Source organism: Sceloporus occidentalis, unplaced genomic scaffold (assembly GCF_023333645.1).
Source record: "Sceloporus occidentalis isolate IW3139 unplaced genomic scaffold, rSceOcc1.0.p SCAF_1, whole genome shotgun sequence".
NCBI classification, from domain to species: domain Eukaryota; kingdom Metazoa; phylum Chordata; class Lepidosauria; order Squamata; family Phrynosomatidae; genus Sceloporus; species Sceloporus occidentalis.
The window spans coordinates 6,890,390-6,913,358 of NW_028316981.1; the positions used below are offsets into that span (position 1 = coordinate 6,890,390).

General features: G+C 44.3%; 2 protein-coding genes across 5 annotated transcripts in view; both read left to right on the plus strand.

Annotated features, from left to right (window-relative positions):
• LOC149320536 (zinc finger protein 202-like) overlaps nucleotides 1–22,969 on the plus strand; it is a 68,633-nt gene that overhangs the window by 39,596 nt on the left and 6,068 nt on the right. The window contains exon 5 of the mRNA XM_089503731.1: nucleotides 17,602–17,722. Coding sequence (XP_089359857.1) covers nucleotides 17,602–17,722 — 121 coding nt within the window. The remainder of the gene's footprint in view (nucleotides 1–17,601; nucleotides 17,723–22,969) is intronic.
• LOC149320538 (uncharacterized) lies at nucleotides 86–10,303 on the plus strand. 4 transcript variants are annotated; one of them, XM_089503382.1, is made up of 7 exons: nucleotides 1,890–2,118; nucleotides 3,412–3,484; nucleotides 3,600–4,028; nucleotides 4,200–4,380; nucleotides 6,219–6,304; nucleotides 6,520–6,640; nucleotides 8,084–10,303. In XM_089503382.1, the coding sequence occupies exons 1-7, from the start codon at nucleotides 1,925–1,927 to the stop codon at nucleotides 9,460–9,462; spliced, it is 2,463 nt and encodes an 820-aa protein (XP_089359508.1). In that variant the 5' UTR covers nucleotides 1,890–1,924; the 3' UTR covers nucleotides 9,463–10,303. The 4 variants fall into 4 exon arrangements, with proteins under 4 accessions (XP_089359524.1, XP_089359508.1, XP_089359516.1 ...); XM_089503398.1 differs by lacking the exons at nucleotides 1,890–2,118; nucleotides 3,412–3,484 and adding an exon at nucleotides 86–986 and having other exon boundaries at nucleotides 3,516–4,028; XM_089503390.1 differs by lacking the exon at nucleotides 3,412–3,484 and having other exon boundaries at nucleotides 2,034–2,118; nucleotides 3,516–4,028.

Sequence of the window (22,969 nt, forward strand, 5' to 3'; positions counted from 1 at the left end):
TGCCAGCATTTGTGGCTGGCCTCTTCAGAGAAGATACCATTCACAGATGCTGGTGAAACGTCAGGAATAAACTCTTCTGGAACATGGCCACGTAGCCTGAAAAACGCACATAAAACTATGGATTCTGACCATGCAAACCTTCGACTTCATGTTGTAGTAAGAGATCACTACAGTAACTAGTCCATTGTCTCTGTCTATTGTGGGGTTGCCAGCCCTATTGCTGTTTGGCAAGGTGAGTGATAGGAGGCTCCTCCGTTGGTTGTCTTGCTGCAAAGAACCAGACAAAAAGGGTAAAGAGAGAAGAGACTGTAGCTTTTTTGTTTGAATGAAGGCCAAACACACAAAAGCCAGGAAAGTGGTGTGTGTGTGAGAGATAGAGAGAGTGGAACCAGCTAAAGTCCTTAATCTCAGTTGAATAAACATATGGCTGAGTGCAACCCCTGCCATGCAAGAACTCTCAATCAAACCATCCCTGACAGTGAGGTGGCCATCCAGTCTCCATTTAAAGACCTCCAAGTCTATGATTCTAGAAAGCTTCAGCTTTATGAGGATGGCAAAGGAGCCCTGGAGAAACTGAGACTTTCCTTGTTGCTTTACAGACCTACAGCAAACAATGTCCCCTGTCTACCTGAGCGTGCCTTTCTTTCTTCATACTTTTCCTCTACAAACAACCCTGCGATGAAGGCCAGGTTGAGAAAGTCAGCTTTGCCCAGGGTCCACTTTCATGGCTGCTCGGGGGACTCCAACCCAGATTGCCAGAAATCCTAGTCCAAGGCTGCAACCCTCAACATCAAAACTGTTTCAAAGGCATGTTTCAAGTCAATGCATCAAAGGTGACTAACTGGAGGAGTTTCAAGGAACTTCTGCAAGGCTTGTTGTTTTGACAGTATAAATGTGAGGCTCACCTGATGTTATTCGGGGCCATAGGTGGCTCCACAGACACATTCAGAGAGCGTAGATCCCAACGCCACAAAAAGAAAGAGCAGGTCAGCATGTTTCCACAAGCCTTTATTTCAAAACCAACAATACGCACATGTGAATGGAAGAATAAGTTCTGCCTTGTATAAATAAACCACTCATTTTGAATCACCTAGAAACCACTTGAAGGTTTTTCCCCAAATGTATTTGGGGATGACTTTTCCTTTCTCCATCCTCCCCTTTTCTCATAATTTCCACTTTGATGGCCAAACTTCAGGGTCTATGTTTTTTAAGACATGCTGGGAGTAGTTGGTGAGGCTTCCCTGCGCTCCCCTTTTCTCTCTGGCTGCATCCACACTGCAGAACTAATCCTGTTTGACACCACTTTAACTGCCATGGGTCAATGCTATGGGATTCTGGGAACTGTAATTTGTTGTGGCAACAGAGCTCTCTGACAGAGAAGTCTCACAAAACTACAGATCTCAGAATCCCTTAGCTCTGAGCCTTGGCAGTTAAAGTGGTGTCAAACTGGATTATTTCAGCAGTGTGGATGCAGCTTCTGTTTTGCCCTTCACAGTGGCTCCAAAGTCAGGGATTCGGGAGGGAGCTGCCATTGTCTTTCCACACATTCAGCCATGGAAGAGTCCCCATCGTAAACTCTCCTCCTTTCCCAGCTCCAGCCTTTTAGCCTTGTTTCCTGCAGAGAGGCTGATGCTGCAGCTTCACCTGGAGAAGCCTGTGTTTCTTCATGCCTCCTTGACCACTTCAGTGCTGATGCTGCTAAAAAGGCCTCCAGCTGGACAGAGGAGAAGGAGGAGGGTCATTTTTCAATGGTGTGTTTGTATCAATGGCTTTCTGGTCTATCTGGAAATGTAGCAAATGTTTTAAAAATTCACCCCAAACAAGCAAAAGGATGAAAGATACTGGATTCTCAGTGGAAGATTGTGCTCTTTGGCTTCCCAAGGGTTAAAACGAAGGAAATGGTTTCCTAGAGAGGAAAAAGACAATGGAGGAGGAAGAGGAGGAGGAAGGCTTGCCAGCTGCCTTCCTCTTCCGGTTCGGAGTGCGAATCTCCTTCCCAGGGAGGAGGGTCTGGAGGTGGGGCAGCCTTTGGGAGCCCAGAAGGGAAGGGAAGGGGAGCCTCCTGGAGAGAGAAGGAGCCTGGCTGCCCCTTAGGCCCCTCCTGAGCCTCTTCAAGTGGTAAATCTGCTTCTCTTCTTCAGATGAATAAGAAGAGGATGGAGGGGACAGGCTACCTTCCCTCCCTCTCCTCTCCTCTTCCTTCCTCCCTCCCCCTTTCTCTCTCTCCCTCTCCCTCTTTTTCTTTATATTTTTACATTGCTCAGTCTGCTGATCTGTCAAAGCAAAGTGTCTCCTTCCCCAGATTCAGTTCCCTGGGTCCAAAAGTCTTTCTGAAGAGTTGTTTATGGGAAGGAGGCAGGAGTACTGTGTCATGATGCCCATGGCTTCCTCCTTCACTCTGCTGCTAATGGAGTGGGATTTGATTTCACTTTGGATTGTTTTAAAGGTGTCATTAACCACCTTGAGGCCCATCATCCTGAGAAGGCATGGTGCAAGTGTATTATTGTTTATGTTTATAGTTGTTATTTGTGAATATAACTCAATGCAGCTGTGAGGCTGAGAAAGGCAAAGAAGGGTCCCTCTTTGTCCTCCCTTTTCTTGTTTTGGGGGACTAAAGCCCATCATCCTCCACCTTGTGTTTTGAGCAAAGAGGGGGCCATCTTGTCCTTTGCTTCAGGCACCAAAATTTTTTGCCTTCACCCTGTAGAATGACTATAAAGAAGCATTTTTCCCCCTGCGGCAGAAGGTATGGTTCTCTACTCTGAGTAGGTGAATCAGGTCATGGATTGAGGAATGTTACCGATCTCTAGATTTCCCATCCCCTGAGGGGGTGATGGACCACTCCATCAGGAGTGCGGCAACCTCTGCGGCCCTGACCTCCAGCGCCTCCCTGTCAGAAATTTCCAAGGTGGCCACATGGAAGTCGCTATCCACCTTAATAAGTCATTACAAACTGGATGTGTTTCAATCCGCTAAGGTGTCATTTGGAAGGAGGGTCCTCCAACAGGTGGTGTTGGGGCCGCAGCCTCCTAGCAGCACCTTCCTTCCCTAGTCAAGAGGCCTTTTGTAAATCCCAGAATACAGGATGTTGGGACCTGTCTGCTGGGAAAACAAATGTTGGTACTTACCCATGATACCTTCATTTCTAGCAGACAAGGGTCCTAACATCCTGCTAACCCTGGGTGCTCTCTGCGACCTCCGACTCTACCTGTTGGCAGATCTGTCTTGAGTTTTTTCTGTTGGCTTGTATTGGATGAATTCCTTCTTGAATGGTTTTTGCTGTTATTAATAAATGCTAGTTCCCTGGTTTTACCTTACTATTCACTTGGCTTGTTATTGACAGAGGCCCAGGTGGACTAGTTCCTCCCTCTATAGGGGCCGGTCCTTTGTTTTGCTTGTCCTTGCCTATAGGAACATATTGGGAGGAGCTAACCCAGAATACAGGATGTTAGGACCCTCATCTGCTGGAAATGAAGTATCACGGGTAAGTACCAATGTTCGTTTTTGCTTTCTAGGAATAGTGCCCCCAGTCCTTTGACTTGAAAGAGATTCTGGCAACACAGTGAAGAACCTCTTTGGCCATATTGGAACCTATCTAGGAGCACATGTCAAAGATGGAAAAGCAAGGCCCAGCTGCTCTTGAATTAGGAAAAGACCACCCATGTCTTCAAGCTGGAAGCAGTGGAAAATTCTGCAGAGAAACCACACAGAAGAGCCTGGCAGAAGATATGTCCCATTCAGAGGTACAGTGGGAGCACTTCAAACAGTTCCGCTACAAGGAGATTGAGGGCCCCCGAAAGGTTTGCAGCCAACTCCGGGTTCTTTGCCATCAGTGGCTGAAGCCAGAAATGCACACCAAGAGTCAGATTCTGGACATGGTGATCCTGGAACAGTTCTTGGCTGTCCTTCCCCCAGAAATGGCAGCCTGGGTCAGGGAATGTGGGGCAGAGACCAGTTCCCAGGCAGTGGCCCTGAGCGAAGGTTTCCTCCTGAGCCAGACAGAAGAGAAGAAGCAGGAAAAGCAGCAGGTGAGAAAGAGTTTTATTTTAGTAATTTCAACGATGCTGTAACCCTATCTCAAACAGTTGCTTAATATTTTCTGGAAATCATCATGGAGGGAAGATCTAAATCCTCTCCTGATCTTTTATCTTTGCTGATCTTTCTCTTTGTGAAACTTGCTCCTATTTTTTCTCCCAAAGGAGCTCATTGCAGAAGTGGCTGGTGATTTTCCTGTGGCAGAGAAAGCGCTTTCAGACTCTAGAAAGAGAGTCCAGTGCAAGTGGATGGTACAGCAAGATGAGAGAAGCACCACCATAATGAGTAAAGAATCAGTGGGCACTTCCCAGATTGGTCTCCTACTCTTGAGTGTGCCTGCAGCAGGTAATAATAATAGTAATATTTATTTTAACTCCCTCTCCCTACAGATCGAGGTGGGTTACAATAAAAAGAAATAAAAATACATAGCACAATATAATAATCAATACATAACACAATACATAATACAAGAATAAACAATTAGACAATCCCCATCCCTCCACCAACAGCAAGATAGTCTAACACAAATTACATAGTTAAAATAATAAAATAATTATAAAACAGTAAAAACTGGGCAAATGGAGTAGGACAGCCGGGGCAGATGGGCTGTCATTTAATGGGAGGTCAGTCTGGGAAGGCCTGCCAGAAGAGATTCGTCTTGACTGCCCTTTTAAAGGCGTCCAAGATGGTTCCACACTTTCGAAGTGGCTGATGAGAAGGCCCTCTGGGAAACTGCAGCCAACCTGGTCTTCCTAGGCTGCAGTAAATTCTTCCCAGAGGACCTGAGTGTGCGGATTGGATTGTAGGGGAGGAGGCGCTTCTTCAAGTAACCTGGACTCAAGCCATGTAGGGCTTTAAAGGTGATAACCAACACCTTGTACTGTGCCTGGAAGCTAATTGGCAGCCAGTGGAGAAATTTTAAAATAGTTGTAATGTGGTCAACTCATAAGGCATTTTCCATCTTCGCCCCCAGACTGTGGAACGGCCTGCCGGATGAGATCTGTCTACTTACATGCTTAGACAGCTTTAAAAAGGCTGTTAAGATGGATTTCTTCCGGCAGGCCTTCCCAGAATAGAGAACCCGGCCTTAGAAAAACGTCTGGGAAAGATACTGCTGCTCCCACTGGTTGCTTGTTGGTATGATGTTGACCTTCTGGTCAGTTTTTAACTTGTATGTTTGTTGTTGTTGTTTGTTCCGTTTTTTAAATATTGCATTGAATTTAATACTTTTTTAAGGAGGGGAGGGTACCAGGGATTTTATATGTTTTGTATTTTTAACTTTGTTAGCCGCCCCGATTGTTCTCAGAGGGGCGGGATACAAATAATAATAATAATAATAATTATTATTATTATTAACTCTGGATTTACCAGTGACCAATCTGGCTGCCATATTTTGTACCAGTTGAAGCTTCCGAACTTGGCACAAGAGCAAACCCATGGAGTGTGTTGCAGAAGCTGATAACAGGTGGACTGTATATTTGTTCTCCTGAGCCCATATGGGGAAGGGATATCCAGTAAATGGCTTGCTTGAACTGTTTAAGGAGATCTTATTCAAAGTAGCACTTTGAAAGAGTGAAAAAAATAATACCCATTATGCCAAAAAGAGGTTGGGTTATCCATAGATGGAAACACGCACAGACAGAAACACAACTGGTGTATCTCTTGTCAAAGATACAAACCTGCACAAGGGCAACTAAAGTGCTCTTTTTGAAGGTTGATAATCTGGCAGTCCTCAGCTTTTACTCGCTTTCAGTGTGGAAAATACATGTCTGTAGTGTATTTATTGCCAAATGTGAGTCAGAGAAACCTCTCCACCTCCAGTTCGACATTTATGCCCAGAAAATATCAGTGATATTTTGTCCTTCTGAGGGTTTCCCTGAGAAGCTGATTTGGGAGTCAGTCTTTCTTCACATATATTTCTGAAATCTTTCTATAAATGTGTTTACATAATTTTTGCTTCTATTCATTTTCCGGTTCTTTCACTTGTAAAATTCCATGTATAGTGATGGCACTATATAAACAAAAGATAATAATAAATTATAATTTCATGTTCTCCGAACAACTTCTTGGTCATTCTAAGTCTCCAAATTCTGTCCATCTTATTTGTCTTTATCCTTGTTTGCATGAGTAGGAAAACAGTCCCCCCCCCCCCAAAAAAAAACCTTTCTTTTGTTTTCCTCCAGGCAGTGAAACACATCCAGGGATAATAGGTCTCAGCTCCTCTCTTCTTTTTCACAGAATGGTACCAGCTTCTGTGCGCCTGGTTCAGGTAGGGTCAAACAGGTGCCCTCCTTCCCTGCTTGTCTTTCTGGGCCATGAAGAACCACTCCCTTTTTCTTTTTTTTTAGTCAGAGTTGTTCACTAAAATGACTCTAAATGCTATTGTACCAAAATTAAATTGCATTCAGCAGCCCCAAGCTACTTTATTTTCTTTCCCCATGGATATCAGTATGTTTGGTTGATGGGGGTCTTCTCTTTTTTTAGGTGGCATTTGAAGAGGTGGCTGTGTGTTTCAGTGAGGAGGAGTGGGGCTTTCTGGATCCATACCAAAGGGCCCTCCATAGGGAAGTCATGGAGGAGAATTTGGAGATGGTGGCCTCCTTGGGTAAGTCTCCCTTCTTCTCATACTGGAAGATCATATCAGCTTGCAAATGACAGTGGAATACTGTTGCCTCTTCCTGTTGCATTTCAGCCATCTAAATTGTCTTCTTCCTGCTGGGTTGATTTCAGGGATCTCTGCAGAGGAAGTCCTAAGCTGGCTGACCTTGGTCAAGGCTACAGTGGACAATTTCAGGATGCAGATGTTCTGCTAACTGTGTAGCATTGTGTGGCCAACTCCTCTGTCCTAGAGGTGTCCCTTGAAGGGGCTTACTTTGTCTCCCTCCTCTTTTGCTTTGGTTACTTTCAACCACCAATAAAAATGAAAGGTTGTTTAAAGTGACTGGGAGGGCTGTTAATGTTATGAGAAATTGTTATCAATGTTTGTATTTTAATGAATATTAATGTTTTTGTGTTTTTACTTTGATCAAATGTTTACTTTTAAAAATTTTAGTTTTTAATTTTATTGATGTTTTTGTATAGTTTTAATCTGTATTTTCTTAAAATATGTTCTAAACTGCCTTGTGTCTCAGTCATAGAATCATACATGTGAAAGAGATCTCACGGGCTATTGAGACTAACCCCTTTCTGCCATGCAGGAACAGAGAATCAAAGCACTCCTAACCGTTGCCCACCCAGCTTCTTTTTAAAAACCTCCAAAGCAGGAGACTCCACCACACTTTGAGGGAGTGTGTTCCACTGTTGAACAGCTCTTGCTGTCAGGACATTCCTCCAAATGTTGAGCTGGAATCTCTTTTCCTGTAATTTGTATCCATTGCTCTATGTCCTGTTCTCTGGAGCAGCAGAAAACAAGCTTGATCCCTCCTCAATATGACATCTCTGCAAATATTTAAATAGGATTGTCATATCACCTCTTAATCTTCTCTTCTCCATCCTAAACATACCCAGCTCCCTAACCTGCTCCTCATAGGGCATGGTTTCCAAACCCTTTACAATTGTTGTTGCCCTCCTCTGGATATGCTCCAGCCGGTCCACATCCTTTTTGAATTGTGGTAACCAGAACTGGACACAGTATTCCTGGTGAGGCATGACCAAAGCACAGTAGAGTTGTACTCTTACTTCTCTTGATCTAGACACATTTTTAAGGGAAAGGCAGGATAGGAAAGCTTAACAACAGCAAGAAGAACAGCAGCAACAACAACAAAGTTTTTTTTATTGAGGATTTGCTAGAGCACAGTGCAGTTCCCTTTTCTCATTATTTTTAAGGAATAATATGTGGCAGCAAGACCAGTTGAGCATAGTTGAGAGAGCGGTTAGTTCCTGGATTCATGGTTTGATTCCTACTATGTAAAGCACTATGCAAATTTAATAGCGACCTATAAATAAATGTTGATAATAATAATAATAATCAATGTCCATTAGGCAGTTGTTTTATTTCATTTTTTTTGTCCACTCTTGCACTTTGACTACATTTTTTTCTCATTTCCAGGTGGTGATATGGATGAGAATGAAGAAGGAAGTGAATGCCTTAGTCTTGCATGTGGGAGAAGCTTCAGCTGTAAAACAAGCCTTCATCTTCACTGTAGAACACACATTAGTGAACAATCTTACAAAGATGGTGAGAGTAGTTACAGGAAAATACTGTTTTCCCATGAAACATCTGAAATAACAGAGAAACCATTTAACTGTCAGAAATGTGCTAAGAGTTTCAGGCGTAGGTCACAGTTTATGTCACACCAAAGATTGCACTCAGGGGAGAAGTTATTAATAGGTTTGGAGTGTAGAAAGAGCTCAAGGGAGAAGAAACACCAGAGTTGCCATGAAGCAGGACATGCAGCTAAGAAACCTTTGAAATGCTTGGAATGTGGAAAGAGCTTCAGTCATGAGATAAGCCCCATACATCATCAAGCAAGTCATACAGGAGAGAAGCCATTTAAATGCTTGGAGTGTGGAAACAGCTTCAGTAGGACGGGAAAACTTATTGATCGCCAAGAAACTCACACAGGAGAGAAACAATTTAAATGCCTGGAATGTGGAAGGAAATTCAGTCAAAAGAGACACCTCTCCTGTCATCAAAAATACCACACAGGGGAGAAACCCTTTAAATGCCTGGAGTGTGGAAGGAAATTCAGTCAAAAGAGACACCTCTCCTGTCATCAAAAATACCACACAGGGGAGAAACCCTTTAAATGCCTGGAGTGTGGAAGGAAATTCAGTCAAAAGAGACACCTCTCCTGTCATCAAAAATACCACACAGGGGAGAAACCCTTTAAATGCCTGGAATGTGGAATGAAATTCAGTCAAAAGGATCACTTTTTTTCTCATCAAGCAGTTCACACGACTGAGAGCCCCTTTACATGCTTGCAATGTGGAAAGAGGTTCAGTCACAAATCATCCTTAACTCGTCATCAGTTAACTCACACAGAGGAGAAATCATTTAAGTGCTTGCAATGTGGAAAGAGGTACGGTACGAAATCAGGCTTCTCGCGTCATCAATTAACTCACACAAGGGAGAAACCGTTTCAGTGCTTGCAGTGTGGAATGCACTTCAGTCAGAAGTCAGGCTTTACACGTCATCAATTAACTCACACAGGAGAGAAGCAATTTCAGTGCTTGGAGTGTGGAAAAATGTTCATTGGGAAGAGCAACCTTGTTCATCATCTATTAACTCACACAGGGGAGAAGCAATTTAAGTACTTAGAATGCAGAAAGAGTTTCAGTCAGAAGGCCCACTTCACTTCTCATCAACCAGTTCACACAGGAGAGAAACCATTTAAATGCCAGGAATGTGGAAAGAGTTTCACTCGGAAGAGTAACCTGGTTCATCATCAATTAGATCACAAAGGGGAAAAGCTACTTAAATACTAGGAGTATGGAAAGAGTTTTATTCAGAAGGGATAAATTGCTATTTATCCATTTACTCATGCAGGGGAGACACCATTACATTTCAAGAATGTGAAAAGAATTTCAGTACCTTGCTTTGGGACATTTCAGCCAGAAAATGAAGCTCACTTTTCAATCATGAAAAGATGCTGGCAGGAACCCTGAACTCATTAAGGGAATTTCTGAGGGAAATGTTGTAGTAAGAGATCACTACGATAACTAGAAAATAAGCAAAAATAAAATAGAAAACCAGTGGCCAGGAACAAAACTCAAGCAATTTCTGAGGTAAAAGTTGCAAGTTAAAATACAAGTTAATTCTAAGGAAATAGTGATATGAGGGAAGCTAGAGGAACAGTTGACAATTTAAACTGAAGATCTTTACAACATTGTTCAGTGGTTACCTCAACCTCAGAAATATGTTGTATTTTAAAAGAGAAAATGTCACTAAACGGTAACAAAGCATTAGCCCTAAGGGAGTCTCAATCTCAGTGAAAACTCATCTTCATTGTGAATGTATGTGCCTTCAAGTCACCTTTTGACTTATATGAATTTCCTAGGCATTTATTAGGAAGGAATATGTAAAGCTGTTTGGTTGTTCCTTCCTTTGAAATATAACCTACAATACCTGATATTTGTTAGCAGCATCCCATCCAAGTATCAACTACAGCTGACACTGCTTAGATTCCAAGATCAGTTTGGATCTGGGGCTTGTTCTTAAACCCCACTTTATTAATGCAGAAATTATATAGAAAAGCAGATTATGATTATGGACCTAAGGAGAAACAGTTTGCCAGTAGCAGGAGTTAGTGTTTAACCTGATTGTTATACAGTATAATAAATCCTCACGGCTTTTATTTTCTACAATTGTGTCTGACTGTTTTAATTCAAGAACTGAGAGAGAGAGCTGTTCATCCCCCTTTACTATACTGAACCCACTGAGCAACACAGCTACTTAGTTTTGATGCCAGAAAACCAGATCCAAGGAGGGTTCTTGAGGGTAATAAGGCAAAGGGACATATCTAGGGGTAGCTATATTGGCCATTTAGCAATGCACAATAACTCCCAAAATCAAAAAACAGTGATACATTTTGTGGCAAAGGTGTTGAAATCTGGTAAAAGAATGATAAGATGATGTTAGTCACGGGCCTGCCTCTTGTTAAGCTGCTGCTGTTCTTATTCTGCATCCAAACTGCATAAACAATCCAGTTTGACACCACTTTAATTGCCATGGCTCAATGCTATGGAATTCTGGGAATTGTAGTTGTGGCATCAGAGCTCTCTGACAGAGAAGTCTCACAAAACTACAGATCTCAGAATCCCTTAGCTCTGAGCCTTGGCAGTTAAAGTGGTGTCAAACTGGATTATTTCAGCAGTGTGGATGCAGCCTCTGTTTTGCCCTTCACACATGCTCTACTAGTCAGGGGTTCTGGAGGGAGCTGCCATTGTCTTTCCACACATTCAGCCATGGAAGAGTCACCCAGAGCAAACCCTCCTTCTTTCCCAGCTCCAGCTTTTTAGTCTTATTTCTTGCAGAGAGGCTGATGCTGCAGCTTCACATGGAAACTTGTATTCCTCCATCCCTCCTTGGCCACCTACAAGGCTGATGCTGCTAAAAGGTCTCCAGCTGGACAGAGGAGGAGGAGGGACCATTTTCAATGGTGTGTTTGTGTCAGTGGCTTTGTTCTCTTAGGGCTACTGAAAACTGAATAAAAGTTTTAAAATTAAACAAACAAGGATGAGAGATTCTGGATCCCCAGAGGAAGAAGGAGCTCTTTGGCTTCCCAAGGGTTAAAAAGAAGGAAATGCATTCCTAGAGAGGAAAAAGACAATTGAAGAGGAGGAGGAGCAGGAGGAAGGATTGCCAAATCCGTTTCTCTCCTGGGTCCTGGGTGCGAATCTCCTTCCCAGAGAAGGTCTGGAGGTGGAGCAGCTTTGGGAGACCAGGAGGGAAGGGAAGGGAATGAGAGCTTCCTGGAGAGAAGGAGCCTGGCTGCTCCTTAGGCACCTCCTGAGTCTCTTCAACTGGTAAATCTGCTTGTCCTTCTTCAGATAATTCTTCATTTCTTTCTTTCTTTCTTTCTTTCTTTCTTTCTTCCTCCTTCCTCTCCCTTCTCCTTTGAATTTTTTATATTGTTCAGCTGATGAGTGAAAGCAAAGTGCCCAAAGCCAGTGTCCCTGGGTTCAAACCTCTCTCTCTGAAGGAGAAGGAAGCAGGAGTCTTGGGTTAAAGATCTCTTCTGTGTTGGGAAGGGATGGGAATTGAATGTTTGATTTGAATTGCTTTAAATGTGTTATTAGTTACCTTGAGACCCATTATCAAGGGAAGGCACGTTACAAACTAAAAAGGGACATTGCTTTTCTCTTACAGCCACAAAGTTTGATAGGTCAAGAACAGTTTAGGAATAAATGGAAAATGGGGGAGATTGCCCTGCCTCCCCACTTGAAAGGTCTTCTGTGGAGAGACTGAGCAGAAGGCCTGAAGGGTGCCATCCCAGCCCTCCTCCTTTTCCACAGGATCAGTTCAGGATCAGAGGAGGAGGAGGAGGAAGAGTCCCTCATGGAGAGGGAAGGAGGCACTTTGGGGCGCTCTATGGGGCCCTTTCCAGCTCTATGGGGGCACCCTTCCTCCTCTTTCCCTCGGACACAGCATGAGGCTGCCAACCTTGACGATAGTAGCCTTATGGTCCATCAGAGGGGAAAGGTTTGGGAGAGATGCCTGGGCCACTCACTGCCTTTCTGTGGGACTTAGAATCATGGAAGCATAGGATTAGAGGAGACCTCAAGGGCCTTCCAGTCCAAACCCCTGCCATGCAGGAATACACAATCAAAGCACCCTCAACACATGGCCATCCAGCCTCTGTATAAAGTCCTCCAAAAAGGAGTCTCCTCCACTTTCCAAGGGAGTCTGTTCCATTGTCAAACAGCTCTTAGTCCTTCAAAAGTTTAAACACAGCTATTATATCACCTCTTAACCTTCTTTTCCCAGGCTGAACATACCCAGCTCCCTGAGTCTCTCCTCATAAGGCATGTTTCCAGACCCTTCACCATTTTGGTTGCTCTCCTCTGGACATGCTCCAGTTTCCCCACAACATTTTTGAATTGTAATGCCCAGAACTGGACACAGTATTCCAGGTGAGGCTTGACCAAAGCAGAACACAGTGTCACTATTACTTCCGTTGATCTAAACCGGTGATCCCCAAACTCCCCTTTAAGAGGTTTTGGACTTCACCTCCCAGAAACCCAGACTACTGGCCAAAATAGTTGAGGCTTCTGAGAGCTGAAGTCCAAAATCTCTTAAAGGGCACAGTTTGGGGACCACTGATCTAGACAATATACTCTTGTTGATGCAGTCTAGGAAAAAAATGCCCTGTCTGTGCCCAAGACAGAAGCCTGTCACTTCTCCTCAGGATGAAAAGGAGCCAGTGCTGAGCCCCTTTTGGGTTGACTGGGTCAACCAATTACAAATCCACCTCATAGTTGCAATGCTTAGCCCACATTTTACTAGCTGGTTTGCAAGACTTGGGAGCAGCCTTCACTCCTCCTCCTCCTGATTCTGAACTGAATGAGAAAAGAGCCTGGCTGGTCATTAAGCGTCTGCTGAGTCTCTTCAACTGGTAGGTCTGCTTCTTTTTCTGATGAAGAAGAACTTTAAAGGAAGGCTTGTCAGGGAGTCACAAGGGGAAGCAGAGAGATTGGGGAATGAATTGATGGCAGCACAGCTATTGGATGGATGCTGCATAGGGTTAAGATTTCAGTCTGTGACCCAGAAGGAAAGGACATCTCCTCTAGCTTTTTATTCAGTCATTGTATTAGTCTTCTATACGGAAGAGGAAAATAGCAAATATCTAGAGTAAAACTAAGTATTAAGCATTTCACCTAAAGAGATCCTTCACCATGCATTATTCATGAAACATTTTTCCTTTCTAGGAATGGTGTCCCCAGTCTTTTGCTTTGAGGGGAGATCTAGCAAGAGGGAGAACAGTTATTTGGCCTCTTCAACAGGTAAGTCTGCTGCTTTTTCTGATGAAGAAGAACTTTAAAGGGAAGCCTGACAGGGACACACAAAGAAAAGTAGAGAGATTGGGAAATGAATTGATGGCAACACAGCTATTAGATGAATGCTGGATAGGGTTAAGGTCTTAGTCTGTGACCCAAAGAAAAAGACATCTCCTCTAGCTTTTCTTTCACTCCTGGTGTTGGTCTGTTATACAGGGAGAGGAGCAAATATTTAGAGTGAAACTGAGCATTAATCATCTCCACCTAAAGAGATCCTTCACCATGCCTCATTCATGAAACATTTTTCCTTTCTAGGAATGGGGTCCCCAGTCTTTTGCCTTGAGTGAGGATCAGGCAACAGGAAGAAGAGCCTCTTTGTTTTGTAACGTGACTGTGAGCACCTGTCAATGATGGAAAAACAAGACTCATTTGTCCCTGAGTTAGGGAAAGGTCTTCCATGTCTTTTAGATGAAAGCAGTGGAGAATATGGCAGAGAAACTACACAGAAGAGCCTGACAGAAGATATGTCCCATTCAGAGGTACAACATGAGCATTTTAAGCAGTTCTGCTACAAGGAAGCTGACAGTCCCCGAGAGGTTTGCAGCCAACTCCATGCTCTTTGCCATCAGTGGCTGCAGCCAGAGAGACATACCAAAGCCCAGATCCTGGACCTGGTGATCCTTGAGCAGTTCCTGGCCGTCCTTCCCCCAGAGATGGCAGCCTGGGTCAGGGAATGTGGAGCAGAGACCAGTTCCCAGGCGGTGGCCCTGGCCGAAGGTTTCCTCATGAATCTGGCAGAGAAGAAGAAGGAAAAGCAGCAGGTGAGAGAGTTTTATCTTAGCAATTTGCAAGATACTATAAGCCCCAACTCAACCTAGTGCTCAGTTTGTTTTGGAAATCATCGTGGAGGGAAGATACAACCCCACACTTTATCTTTTATATTTTCTGATCTTTCTCTTTGTGACATTTACTACTGTTTTTCCTCCCAAGGAGCTCATTGTAGAAGAGGCTGGTGATCTTCCTGTGGCAGAGAAGGCTCTCTCAGACTCTGGGAAAACAATGCAGTCCAAGTGGATGGTACAGCCAGATGAAAGAAGCACGACCATAATGGGTAAAGAATCAGTGGGCGCGTCCCAGATTGGTCTCCCCATCTTGAATGTGCCTGAAATGGGTGGACTGTATATTTGTTATCCTGAGCCTATATGGGGAAGGGATCCTTGTCCAATAAATGTTTTGCTTCAACTGTTTAAGGAGATCCTTTTCAAACCAGCACTTTGAAAGAGCAAAAAATTAGTAGCCATTATGCTAGAAAAGGGTTGAGTTATACATAGACGGAAACACACATGGACAGAAACACAATTGGCTGGCCATCCAGGGAGGTGAGGTAACTTTGAAGTTGCTACAATCCATAATCAATGCCTGCCTCAGGGAAGGTTGCTTTCCATTGAGCCTGAAATTAGCAGTGGTGAAACCCATTCTAAAGAAACCTTCCCTTGATCCCCTGGACAAAAACAATTATCGGCCAGTATCTCTTCTATCCTTTTTGGGTAAGGTGATCGACAGGGCGGTTGCAAACCAGCTTCAAGCAGTCTTGGATGACATCGATTGTCTCGACCCATTTCAAACTGGCTTCAGGTCGGGATATGAAGTGGAAACTGCCCTGGTCGCCTTGGTCGATGATCTCCGTCTGTGCATTGACAGGGGAAGTGTGGCCCTGTTGGTGCTCTTGGACATCTCAGCAGCCTTCGATACCATAGACCATGGTATCCTTCTGGAACGCCTGAGAGAGTTGGGAATTGCTGGTTCTGCCTTGCAGTGGCTACGTTCCTACCTCTCGGGCAGATTCCAAATGGTGATGCTGGGGGACAGCTGCTCCTCTACGAGAGAGCTGACATATGGCATTCCTCAGGGCGCCATTCTGTCTCCATGCTGTTTAACATTTACATGAAGCCACTGGGTGAGATCATCCGGAGACATGGGTTGCGGTGTTGTCAGTACGCTGATGACATCCAAATTTATTTCTCTGTGTCTCGGACTGTTTCAGTGACCAAGGAGGGCATCTACCCCCTGAATGACTGCTTGAAGTCAGGAATGGATTGGATGAGGGAAAATAGACTTAAGCTGAATCCAAATAAAACGGAGGTACTCGTGATAGGTAACCCCAATCCGGTATGGAGATAAGTTCACCAGTTCTAGATGGGGTCACACTTCTCCTGAAAGACTGCATTTGCAGCTTGGGGGTGCTCCTGGATTCGTCGCTTCAGCTGACTTCTCAGATTGATGCGACAGCCAGGAGTGCCTGTAGGGACGTACCCGTGGGGGGGGGGGTTCTTGGGGTCCGGACCCCCCCTTCCATTAGAAAAATGAATAGTATGTGCTGCTGCTCCGCCGCGCCCAAGCCCCATTATAATGGTGGCACTTATTCTGGACCTCCCCCTTCCTAAAATCCTGGCTACGTCCCTGGTGCCTGTTATCAGCTTCGGCTGATACACCAGTTCCGCCCCTACCTGGAGAAGCGGGACCTAGAAACGGTCGTACATGCTCTAGTAACCTCTTGCCTTGATTTCTGCAATGCGCTCTACATGGGGCAACCTTTGTGCCACGTCCGGAAGCTCCAATTGATACAAAACATGGCAGCCAGACTGGTTGCTGGAAAATCCAAGTTCGACCATATTACACCTATTTTAAAATCACTACATTGGCTGCCTATTAGCTTCCGGGCAAAGTACAAGGTGTTGGTTATCACCTATAAAGCCCTACATGGCCTGGGTCCAGTCTACTTGAAGGAACACCTCCTCCCATACAATCCTTCCCACACACTCCGATCCTCCGGGAAAAATCTCTTACAATCTAGAAAGACCAGACTGGCGGTGACCTCCTGGAGGTCCTTCTCTGCCACCGCTCCAAAAACATGGAATGACCTTCCGGAAGAGATTTGCCAATTATCCTCGCTTGACAAAAACCTTTCTCTTCCGGCAGGCCTTCCCCAATTGATAATGTCCAGAACCAATTGAATCCCCCTCCTTTTATTATTTTTCTTATTTGTGATTTGTTTTTTAACTTTGATGTATTGTTATGTACTTTTAAAACATTTTTACTGTTTAATGTTATAGTTGGGAGGGAGGGTTGGGTCGGGGTCTTGTAGGGCTTGTTGTTTTTATTGTTGTATATTGTATTCACTTTGCTGTTACCCGCCTCAATTCTCAAAGCGGAAGAGGCGGGATATAAATAAATATTATTATTATTATTATTATTATTATTATTATTATTATTATTGGGTATCTCTTGGCAAAGATATAAGGGCAGCTAAAGTGCTGTTTCTGAAGGTTTATGGCTTTGCAGTCCTCAGCTTTTACTTGTTTTCTGTGTGGAAAATACTTACACTGTATTTCTTATGAACCTCTAGAGTCACAGAAACTTCTTCACCTCCAGTTGAACATTCATGCCCAGAAAAAGCCAGTGAATCTTTAGTGATATTTTGCCCTTCTGAAGAGCTTCCCTGAGAAGCTTCTTTGGGAGTCAGTCTTCCTTGTCATATATTTCTGAAGTCTTTCTATAATTATGTTTCCATAATTTTTGTTTACAATTGTTTTCCTGTTCTTTTAGTTGTAAAATGCCATTTGTAATGATGGCACTATATAAACAAAGGATAATAATAAACGGTAATCATGTCTTGTTCTCCGGTCAACCTCTTGGTCGTTCTGAGTCTCTAAAAACTATCTGCCTAATTGTCCTTGTTTGGGTGAGTAGAAAAATACATCAGTCAGAAGCAGAGGAACAGTTTTGCCTTTTGTTTCCCTCCAGGCAACGAAACACAGCCATGGCCAATAGATCCCAGCTCCTCTCTTCCTTTTCACAGTTGGAGACCAGCTTCTGTGACCCTGGATCAGGTAGGGATCACATTCCCTGGAGGACCAAGAAGGAACCAGGCTGGGTTCCCTGGTTCTCTGCTTGTCTTTCTGGGCCAGGCAGAACCACTCCCTTTCCTTTATTGAGTCAGATTTGTTCATTAAAGTGACTGAGTGCCATTACACTAAAGATTAATTGCATTCAGCAGCCCTAAGCTACTTCATTTTCTTTCCCAATTGAGTTCAGTATGTTGGGTTGATGGGGATCTTTTTTATTTAGGTGAGCTTTGAGGAGGTGGCTGTGTATTTCAGTGAGGAGGAGTGGTGCTTTCTGGATCCAGACCAAAGGGCCTTGCATACGGAAGTCATGGAGGAGAATTTGGAGATGGTGGCTTCCTTGGGTAAGTTTCCCAGCAGACATGGTCCTAACCTCCTGTATTCTGGATTTAGCTCCTCCTATTTGCTCCTGTAGGCAGGGACAATAAACAAAAGACCGGCCCCTATATAGGGAGGAGCTAGCCCCCCTGGGCCTCAGTCTTGTTCCTGCCTATGCTGCTAGCAGGATGTGTCTCTTCGAGACAGCAAGGTTTTTCCTTCTCCGAAAGCGGTTTGAGAGTTTTCTTGGCCTTCCCTTCTCCTCTCTCCTGCCTTTCCCCCTTTCTTTGGTGGTGGCTATGGCAGAGGACCCCAAGAGCACTGGCTAAGGGTCATCCTTAGCTCAGTCTTCCCTAGCTCAGGGTCTGCCAGCTCAACAGAGGGAGCTGGCTTCAGAGAGAGACCCATTGGGATGAGTTTGCTGTTGCTCTGCAGCTTCTTCACTACTGCCACTTCAGTCCTTTTCTTCCTTTATGTTGTACAGCCGCATGGCTGTAAAGGAAGCTGGACTTGGCCCAGCAGGAGTTGAAGCTTCCAACTCTATAATGGTCTTTTTGGCTGCCACAGAGCACCCCACAAAAAAGCACAACGTGGCTTCATGTCCTCCCCAGAGAGAGCATGGCCTCTGACACCTACTTCTAAACAGAGGCTGGAGGGCCATCTATCGGTTATGCTTTGATTGAGAGTTCCTGCATGGCAGAATGGGGTTGGACTGGATGACCCTTGGGGTTTATTCCAACCCAAGGATACTATGAGAGAGCACATGGATACAAATCCTCCTGTGTTCCCTCCCAAAAAATTACAACAACAAAAAGGGGTAACCACTTGTGGATATCATGGGTGGAGAGTTCCCTTCACCCCCAATTGTGTTTGGCTGCCCCAAACTGTGGCACTCTTGAGAGAACAGCTTGAGCGCTTGGCCTCTCCTTTCCATCAGAGATTATCCTTTCTCAGGATACAGACATACCTCAGGTAAATGGGGGGCCATGTCCTACAGCAGCCCCTCTATCCTTCCCAGCTACCTATGCAAGTGGGCAGGGAGTTGCGGGCCATGTCAGTTCTATAATGCAGCCAGGTTACTATAAAGCCTGCCTGAGATAATAAGGGCTAAGCTTGTAAACCCCAGCTTGATGTTGGGGCTGTTTCAAACATAAATAAAACAAAATGCCCTGTGAATATCAGGGCTACACTACAGGCCATATACAGCTATCTACCCATGATTACCAATGGTCTTTGGGCACTGCTAACCCAGGAGCAGTTTCCTCAGTGCCTGGAAGAGGCTACTGCCCAGGCAGCCTCCCTTGATGGGACAAATAAAGGAGGGGAGAGCCCCCAGAGCAACAGGTCTGGGGGGTTCAGATTTACAAGGGATACTGGTTAACTTTTGCTGGTGTTCATTTTATTACTGTTAACCCATGAAGTTTGAGTTGTGCTGTTTCTGCTTACCCCCTCTCCTTTTTCCAGGCCAGAGAAGATGCTTGGAAACTAAATCAACAAGGGAAGGGGCTAGCCATAAGCCAACATGATGATTTTTCTTCCTTCTTCATGGGCCTCCATCTCTGTCTCCATTAGGGCCAGAGCCTTTTTGCCTTTGCTGGAACAGCCTAAGACATAAGATGAGCACATGCTTCTACCTCCTTTGTTTTCAGCCATAGCACTTCTCATTGAGAGCATAAGCTTTAACAATATAGATTCATTTAAATGCTAATAAACAGGGTGACTCAAGCAAGGAGAAGGCCTCTGGTCACTCAGCAGGCCTCTAATGCTTACATGCATTGAGGATCTTTGGTAAAAACAACTCATATGATGTGATAGATATATTGGATTAAGGTGACCAACCAAGCTCCACTTTATTGTCATAAGGGTTATGTTCCTGTTATAAAACACAGGGAACCTCAGTCAGCTAGCCTCAGGAGAGGTGGCTTCCCTTGCCTTCCCTTCTTTCTTGGAGAGATGTCTGTTAAAGGGAAGGAAAAAAATACAGTTTCTTCTATGAGAAGGCTCTCCCTCACTAATTCAGGGGGTTAAGAAAAATTCTTTTCAAAACAAACAGACAAACAGCCTCCTCTCCATGGGGAAGAGACTCCCCCCCTTCCTCCATGAGTGTTTTAAAACAATATAATCAGGGTTTTCTGCTAAGGGGTTGCTTCAAATCCCATTCAGACATCCTGCAGAGCCCTGAAGAGTCTGCCACAAAGATCACAATTACCTCTTACCTTGGCTAGATAGTTACATTTTAAATAAGAATGCCTGCTGATGGACTTGCCATTCAGCTGCTGCCTGGCTTGGAAGACCTATTGTAACAAGGTCTATCATGCATATGATGAGTTGGGCTCAAGGCCATGAAGGTTCATGCTGCCAATCTTTTTCTTTTAGTGGTCTCAGGGTGCTACAAATTCCTTTGCATATTGTTAGGCATGCTTTGATTGTGATTTCCTGCATGGCAGGGGGATGGACTTGATGGCCCTTGTGGTCTCATCCAACTCCATGATTCTATGATTTTATTGTTATAAGGTTAACTGCTGTGTGGGTGTCTTATCCCTGACTGGGTTTCATGCCAAGGTCTGGCCCAAACAACACCATTGTCCACTGCCTTCTGAGGCTGGGAAAATGTACTTCCTAGTGCCTATGCCTTGTTTTTCTGCTAGCATATTTTCTGTGACTTCAACTTCCATGGATCTGGTATCCATGCAAAGTCCTGAATTCAACGCCAGTACATATCGAGGGCCCACTATACTATTTAAAATTTAGGTTTGTGTTCCTTTGTCAGATCCTTTTCATGGAGAAAATTCTCTCCTCAAAATTCGATACCAGAGGGCTATCCTTGTCAAGCCCTCTGTTCCCTTTTCGTGACTCCTTAATCAGCAGTTCATTCAGCCGGGAGACCCCTCAGCCTTCATACAGGTTGATGATAGTCTGCTGCATGGAGTTGGGGTGATTTTTGAAGCCTCTAGACAAGTTCAGCCTCAGATGAAATCAGACTTAATTCTGACCACAGGCCCTGTTAACACAGAGGTCATCTATGCTTCTGTATGGACTCACCAATGTCTGTGAGATAAAGGTTAATCCAGTGTCTTCTTTGCCTAACCATGGGATTAGTCTTATTTTACACAGGTTCACAGATGTTCCAGTAAAGAACTGCACATTGTTTTGAAATTTTAATTGGAGGTCAGACATTAACATTCCTCTTTCAGAGTGGTAAGTCTTAATTACTACAAATTAAATCACCTTAATATCACCTTCATTGCTATAACCAGTTGACAAGGTGATCAGTGATAGGCTGGAAGCTGCCATAGGTCCAGATTAGATCAGGTTCTATTCTGATTGATCACATAATCCACTGCTTAGACAAGTTCTCATCAACTGCTTCAGGTTTTCAGTGGCTGACCTGCTATAGTCCATCCAAGATGACATTAAGGACTTGACCCAACATGGTTATAAGGCAGGTGTCTGCCATCACGTTGGTTATGCTCCATACGAGAGCAGCTAAAATGGCGGCCATCCTCACATTAATAGGCTGTTGAGGGGAGTTTCCAACAGGGCCAGCCCACCAGACATCGTTTTCCAACTTGGGGTGTGAACATGGTCTTAAAGGCGCTGATGGTTGGGCTGAGTAAGTCCCTTCGGGAGGCCTTCCTCAGACACTTCTCCCTCAAGGTCATCTTCCTCGCGGCCATTACCTCTGCCAGACAGGTGTCAGAGCTGGGGCCCTGTCGGTACGTAAGGACTTGTATATTTTTAGGCCGGTCTTAGTGTGCCTTCGTCCAGATCCTACCTTCGTGCCTAGGGTCAACTCAGCCTTTCAGGTGTCACAGGACATTCTCCTGCCTTCATTCTGCCCCGATCCTAAGAAGGACTTGGAAAAGACCTGGCACACATTGGATGTGTGCAGAGCCCTCAAAATCTACATCAAGAGGACTTCAACCTTAGGGTTGTTTCCTTTCTCCCAGGCTTTTTGGGGTGCAAGGTATCTGCCTCAACAAAATTTGGATATGATATCTGGAATTAGCAGCCCTCTATACCTCACAGTAACAATAAATGCAAAAATATCTGTAGGCTTTAAATAACAACAAAAATTTTATTTATGTATGCGACCTTTCTTGTTCTCTAAGTATGATTTTCTATATGTTTCAACTATAAACAGTAACTCCAAGTACTATAGTAAGAGATGTAAGAGGTATGATATAACATACCAATAACAAATCACAAACCAATATCAACCAAAGTCGGTAACGACCACTAGTAGTAAGAATGCAATTATAATATTGCTCGAGAAACAAGTCAAGAAAAAACTAATTGTTCAAGGGTGGGAGGGATGGAAGGGAAAAAGGGTAAGGGGATTTGGGATGTAATAAAAGGGGGAAAAATCATAAGGTACATAGAAAACACGTTAGTAATTGGAGAAGTATTTATGTTTGATAATGCATCATGATTATGATCTCAATATATAGTTTATGTGATACTAGAATTAACTTTATGTCTTGTATGTATCCTTTAAAAAAAAAACTCTGAATAGGTGGGTCAGGTCTAGTATTTAAGAGAGCTACCGAACTCTTGATGTCGCTCCACCTGAGGGGGTGATGGCTCACTCATCCAGGAGTGCATCTACCTCTGCGGCCCTGGCCACTAGCGCCTCTCTGTCAGACATTTACAGGGCAGCCACATGGAAGTTGCCTTCGACCTTCATAAGACAGTACAAACTGGACGTATCTCAGTCCGCTGAGGCATCATTTGCAAGGAGGGTCCTCCAACAGATTGTGTCAGGGGCCACAGTCTCCTAGCAGCACCTCCCTCCCAGTTCGAGAGGGCTTTTGTAAATCCCAGAATACAGGAGGTTAGGACCCTGTCTGCTGGGAAAATGAACGTTGGTACTTACCCGTGATACGATCATTTCCAGCAGACAAGGGTCCTAGCATCCTGCCCACCTGGGTGCTGCCTGAGGCCTCCGACCCTGCCTGCCTGTTGGTGGACCTGCCTTGTTCTTCTTCTTGTTGCTGGATTGGTTTTTCTGAGTTCTTGTTTGTTCTTGGACTAGTTTTTTCTAAGGTGTTCTAGTTAACCCTTGGCTGAGGTTACTAAAGTTCAGTTCCTTGATTTACCTTACTACTCGCTTGGCTTGTTATTGACTGAGGCTCAGGGGGGCTAGCCCCTCCCTATATAGGGGACGGTCTTTTGTTTATTGTCCCTGCCTACAGGAGCAAATAGGAGGAGCTAAACCCAGAATACAGGATGCTAGGACCCTTGTCTGCTGGAAATGAACGTATCACGGGTAA

What these genes read in the sequence shown, in the direction of transcription:
- LOC149320538 (XM_089503382.1), top strand. Translation starts at nt 1,925, where the DNA reads ATGGAGGAGGAAGAGGAGGAGGAAGGCTTGCCAGCTGCCTTCCTCTTC. An exon ending in CTTGAGTGTGCCTGCAGCAG is followed by an intron (nt 4,381 to 6,218) that starts GTAATAATAATA and finishes GTTTTCCTCCAG; the next exon opens with GCAGTGAAACACATCCAGGG. An exon ending in CTTCTGTGCGCCTGGTTCAG is followed by an intron (nt 6,305 to 6,519) that starts GTAGGGTCAAAC and finishes CTCTTTTTTTAG; the next exon opens with GTGGCATTTGAAGAGGTGGC.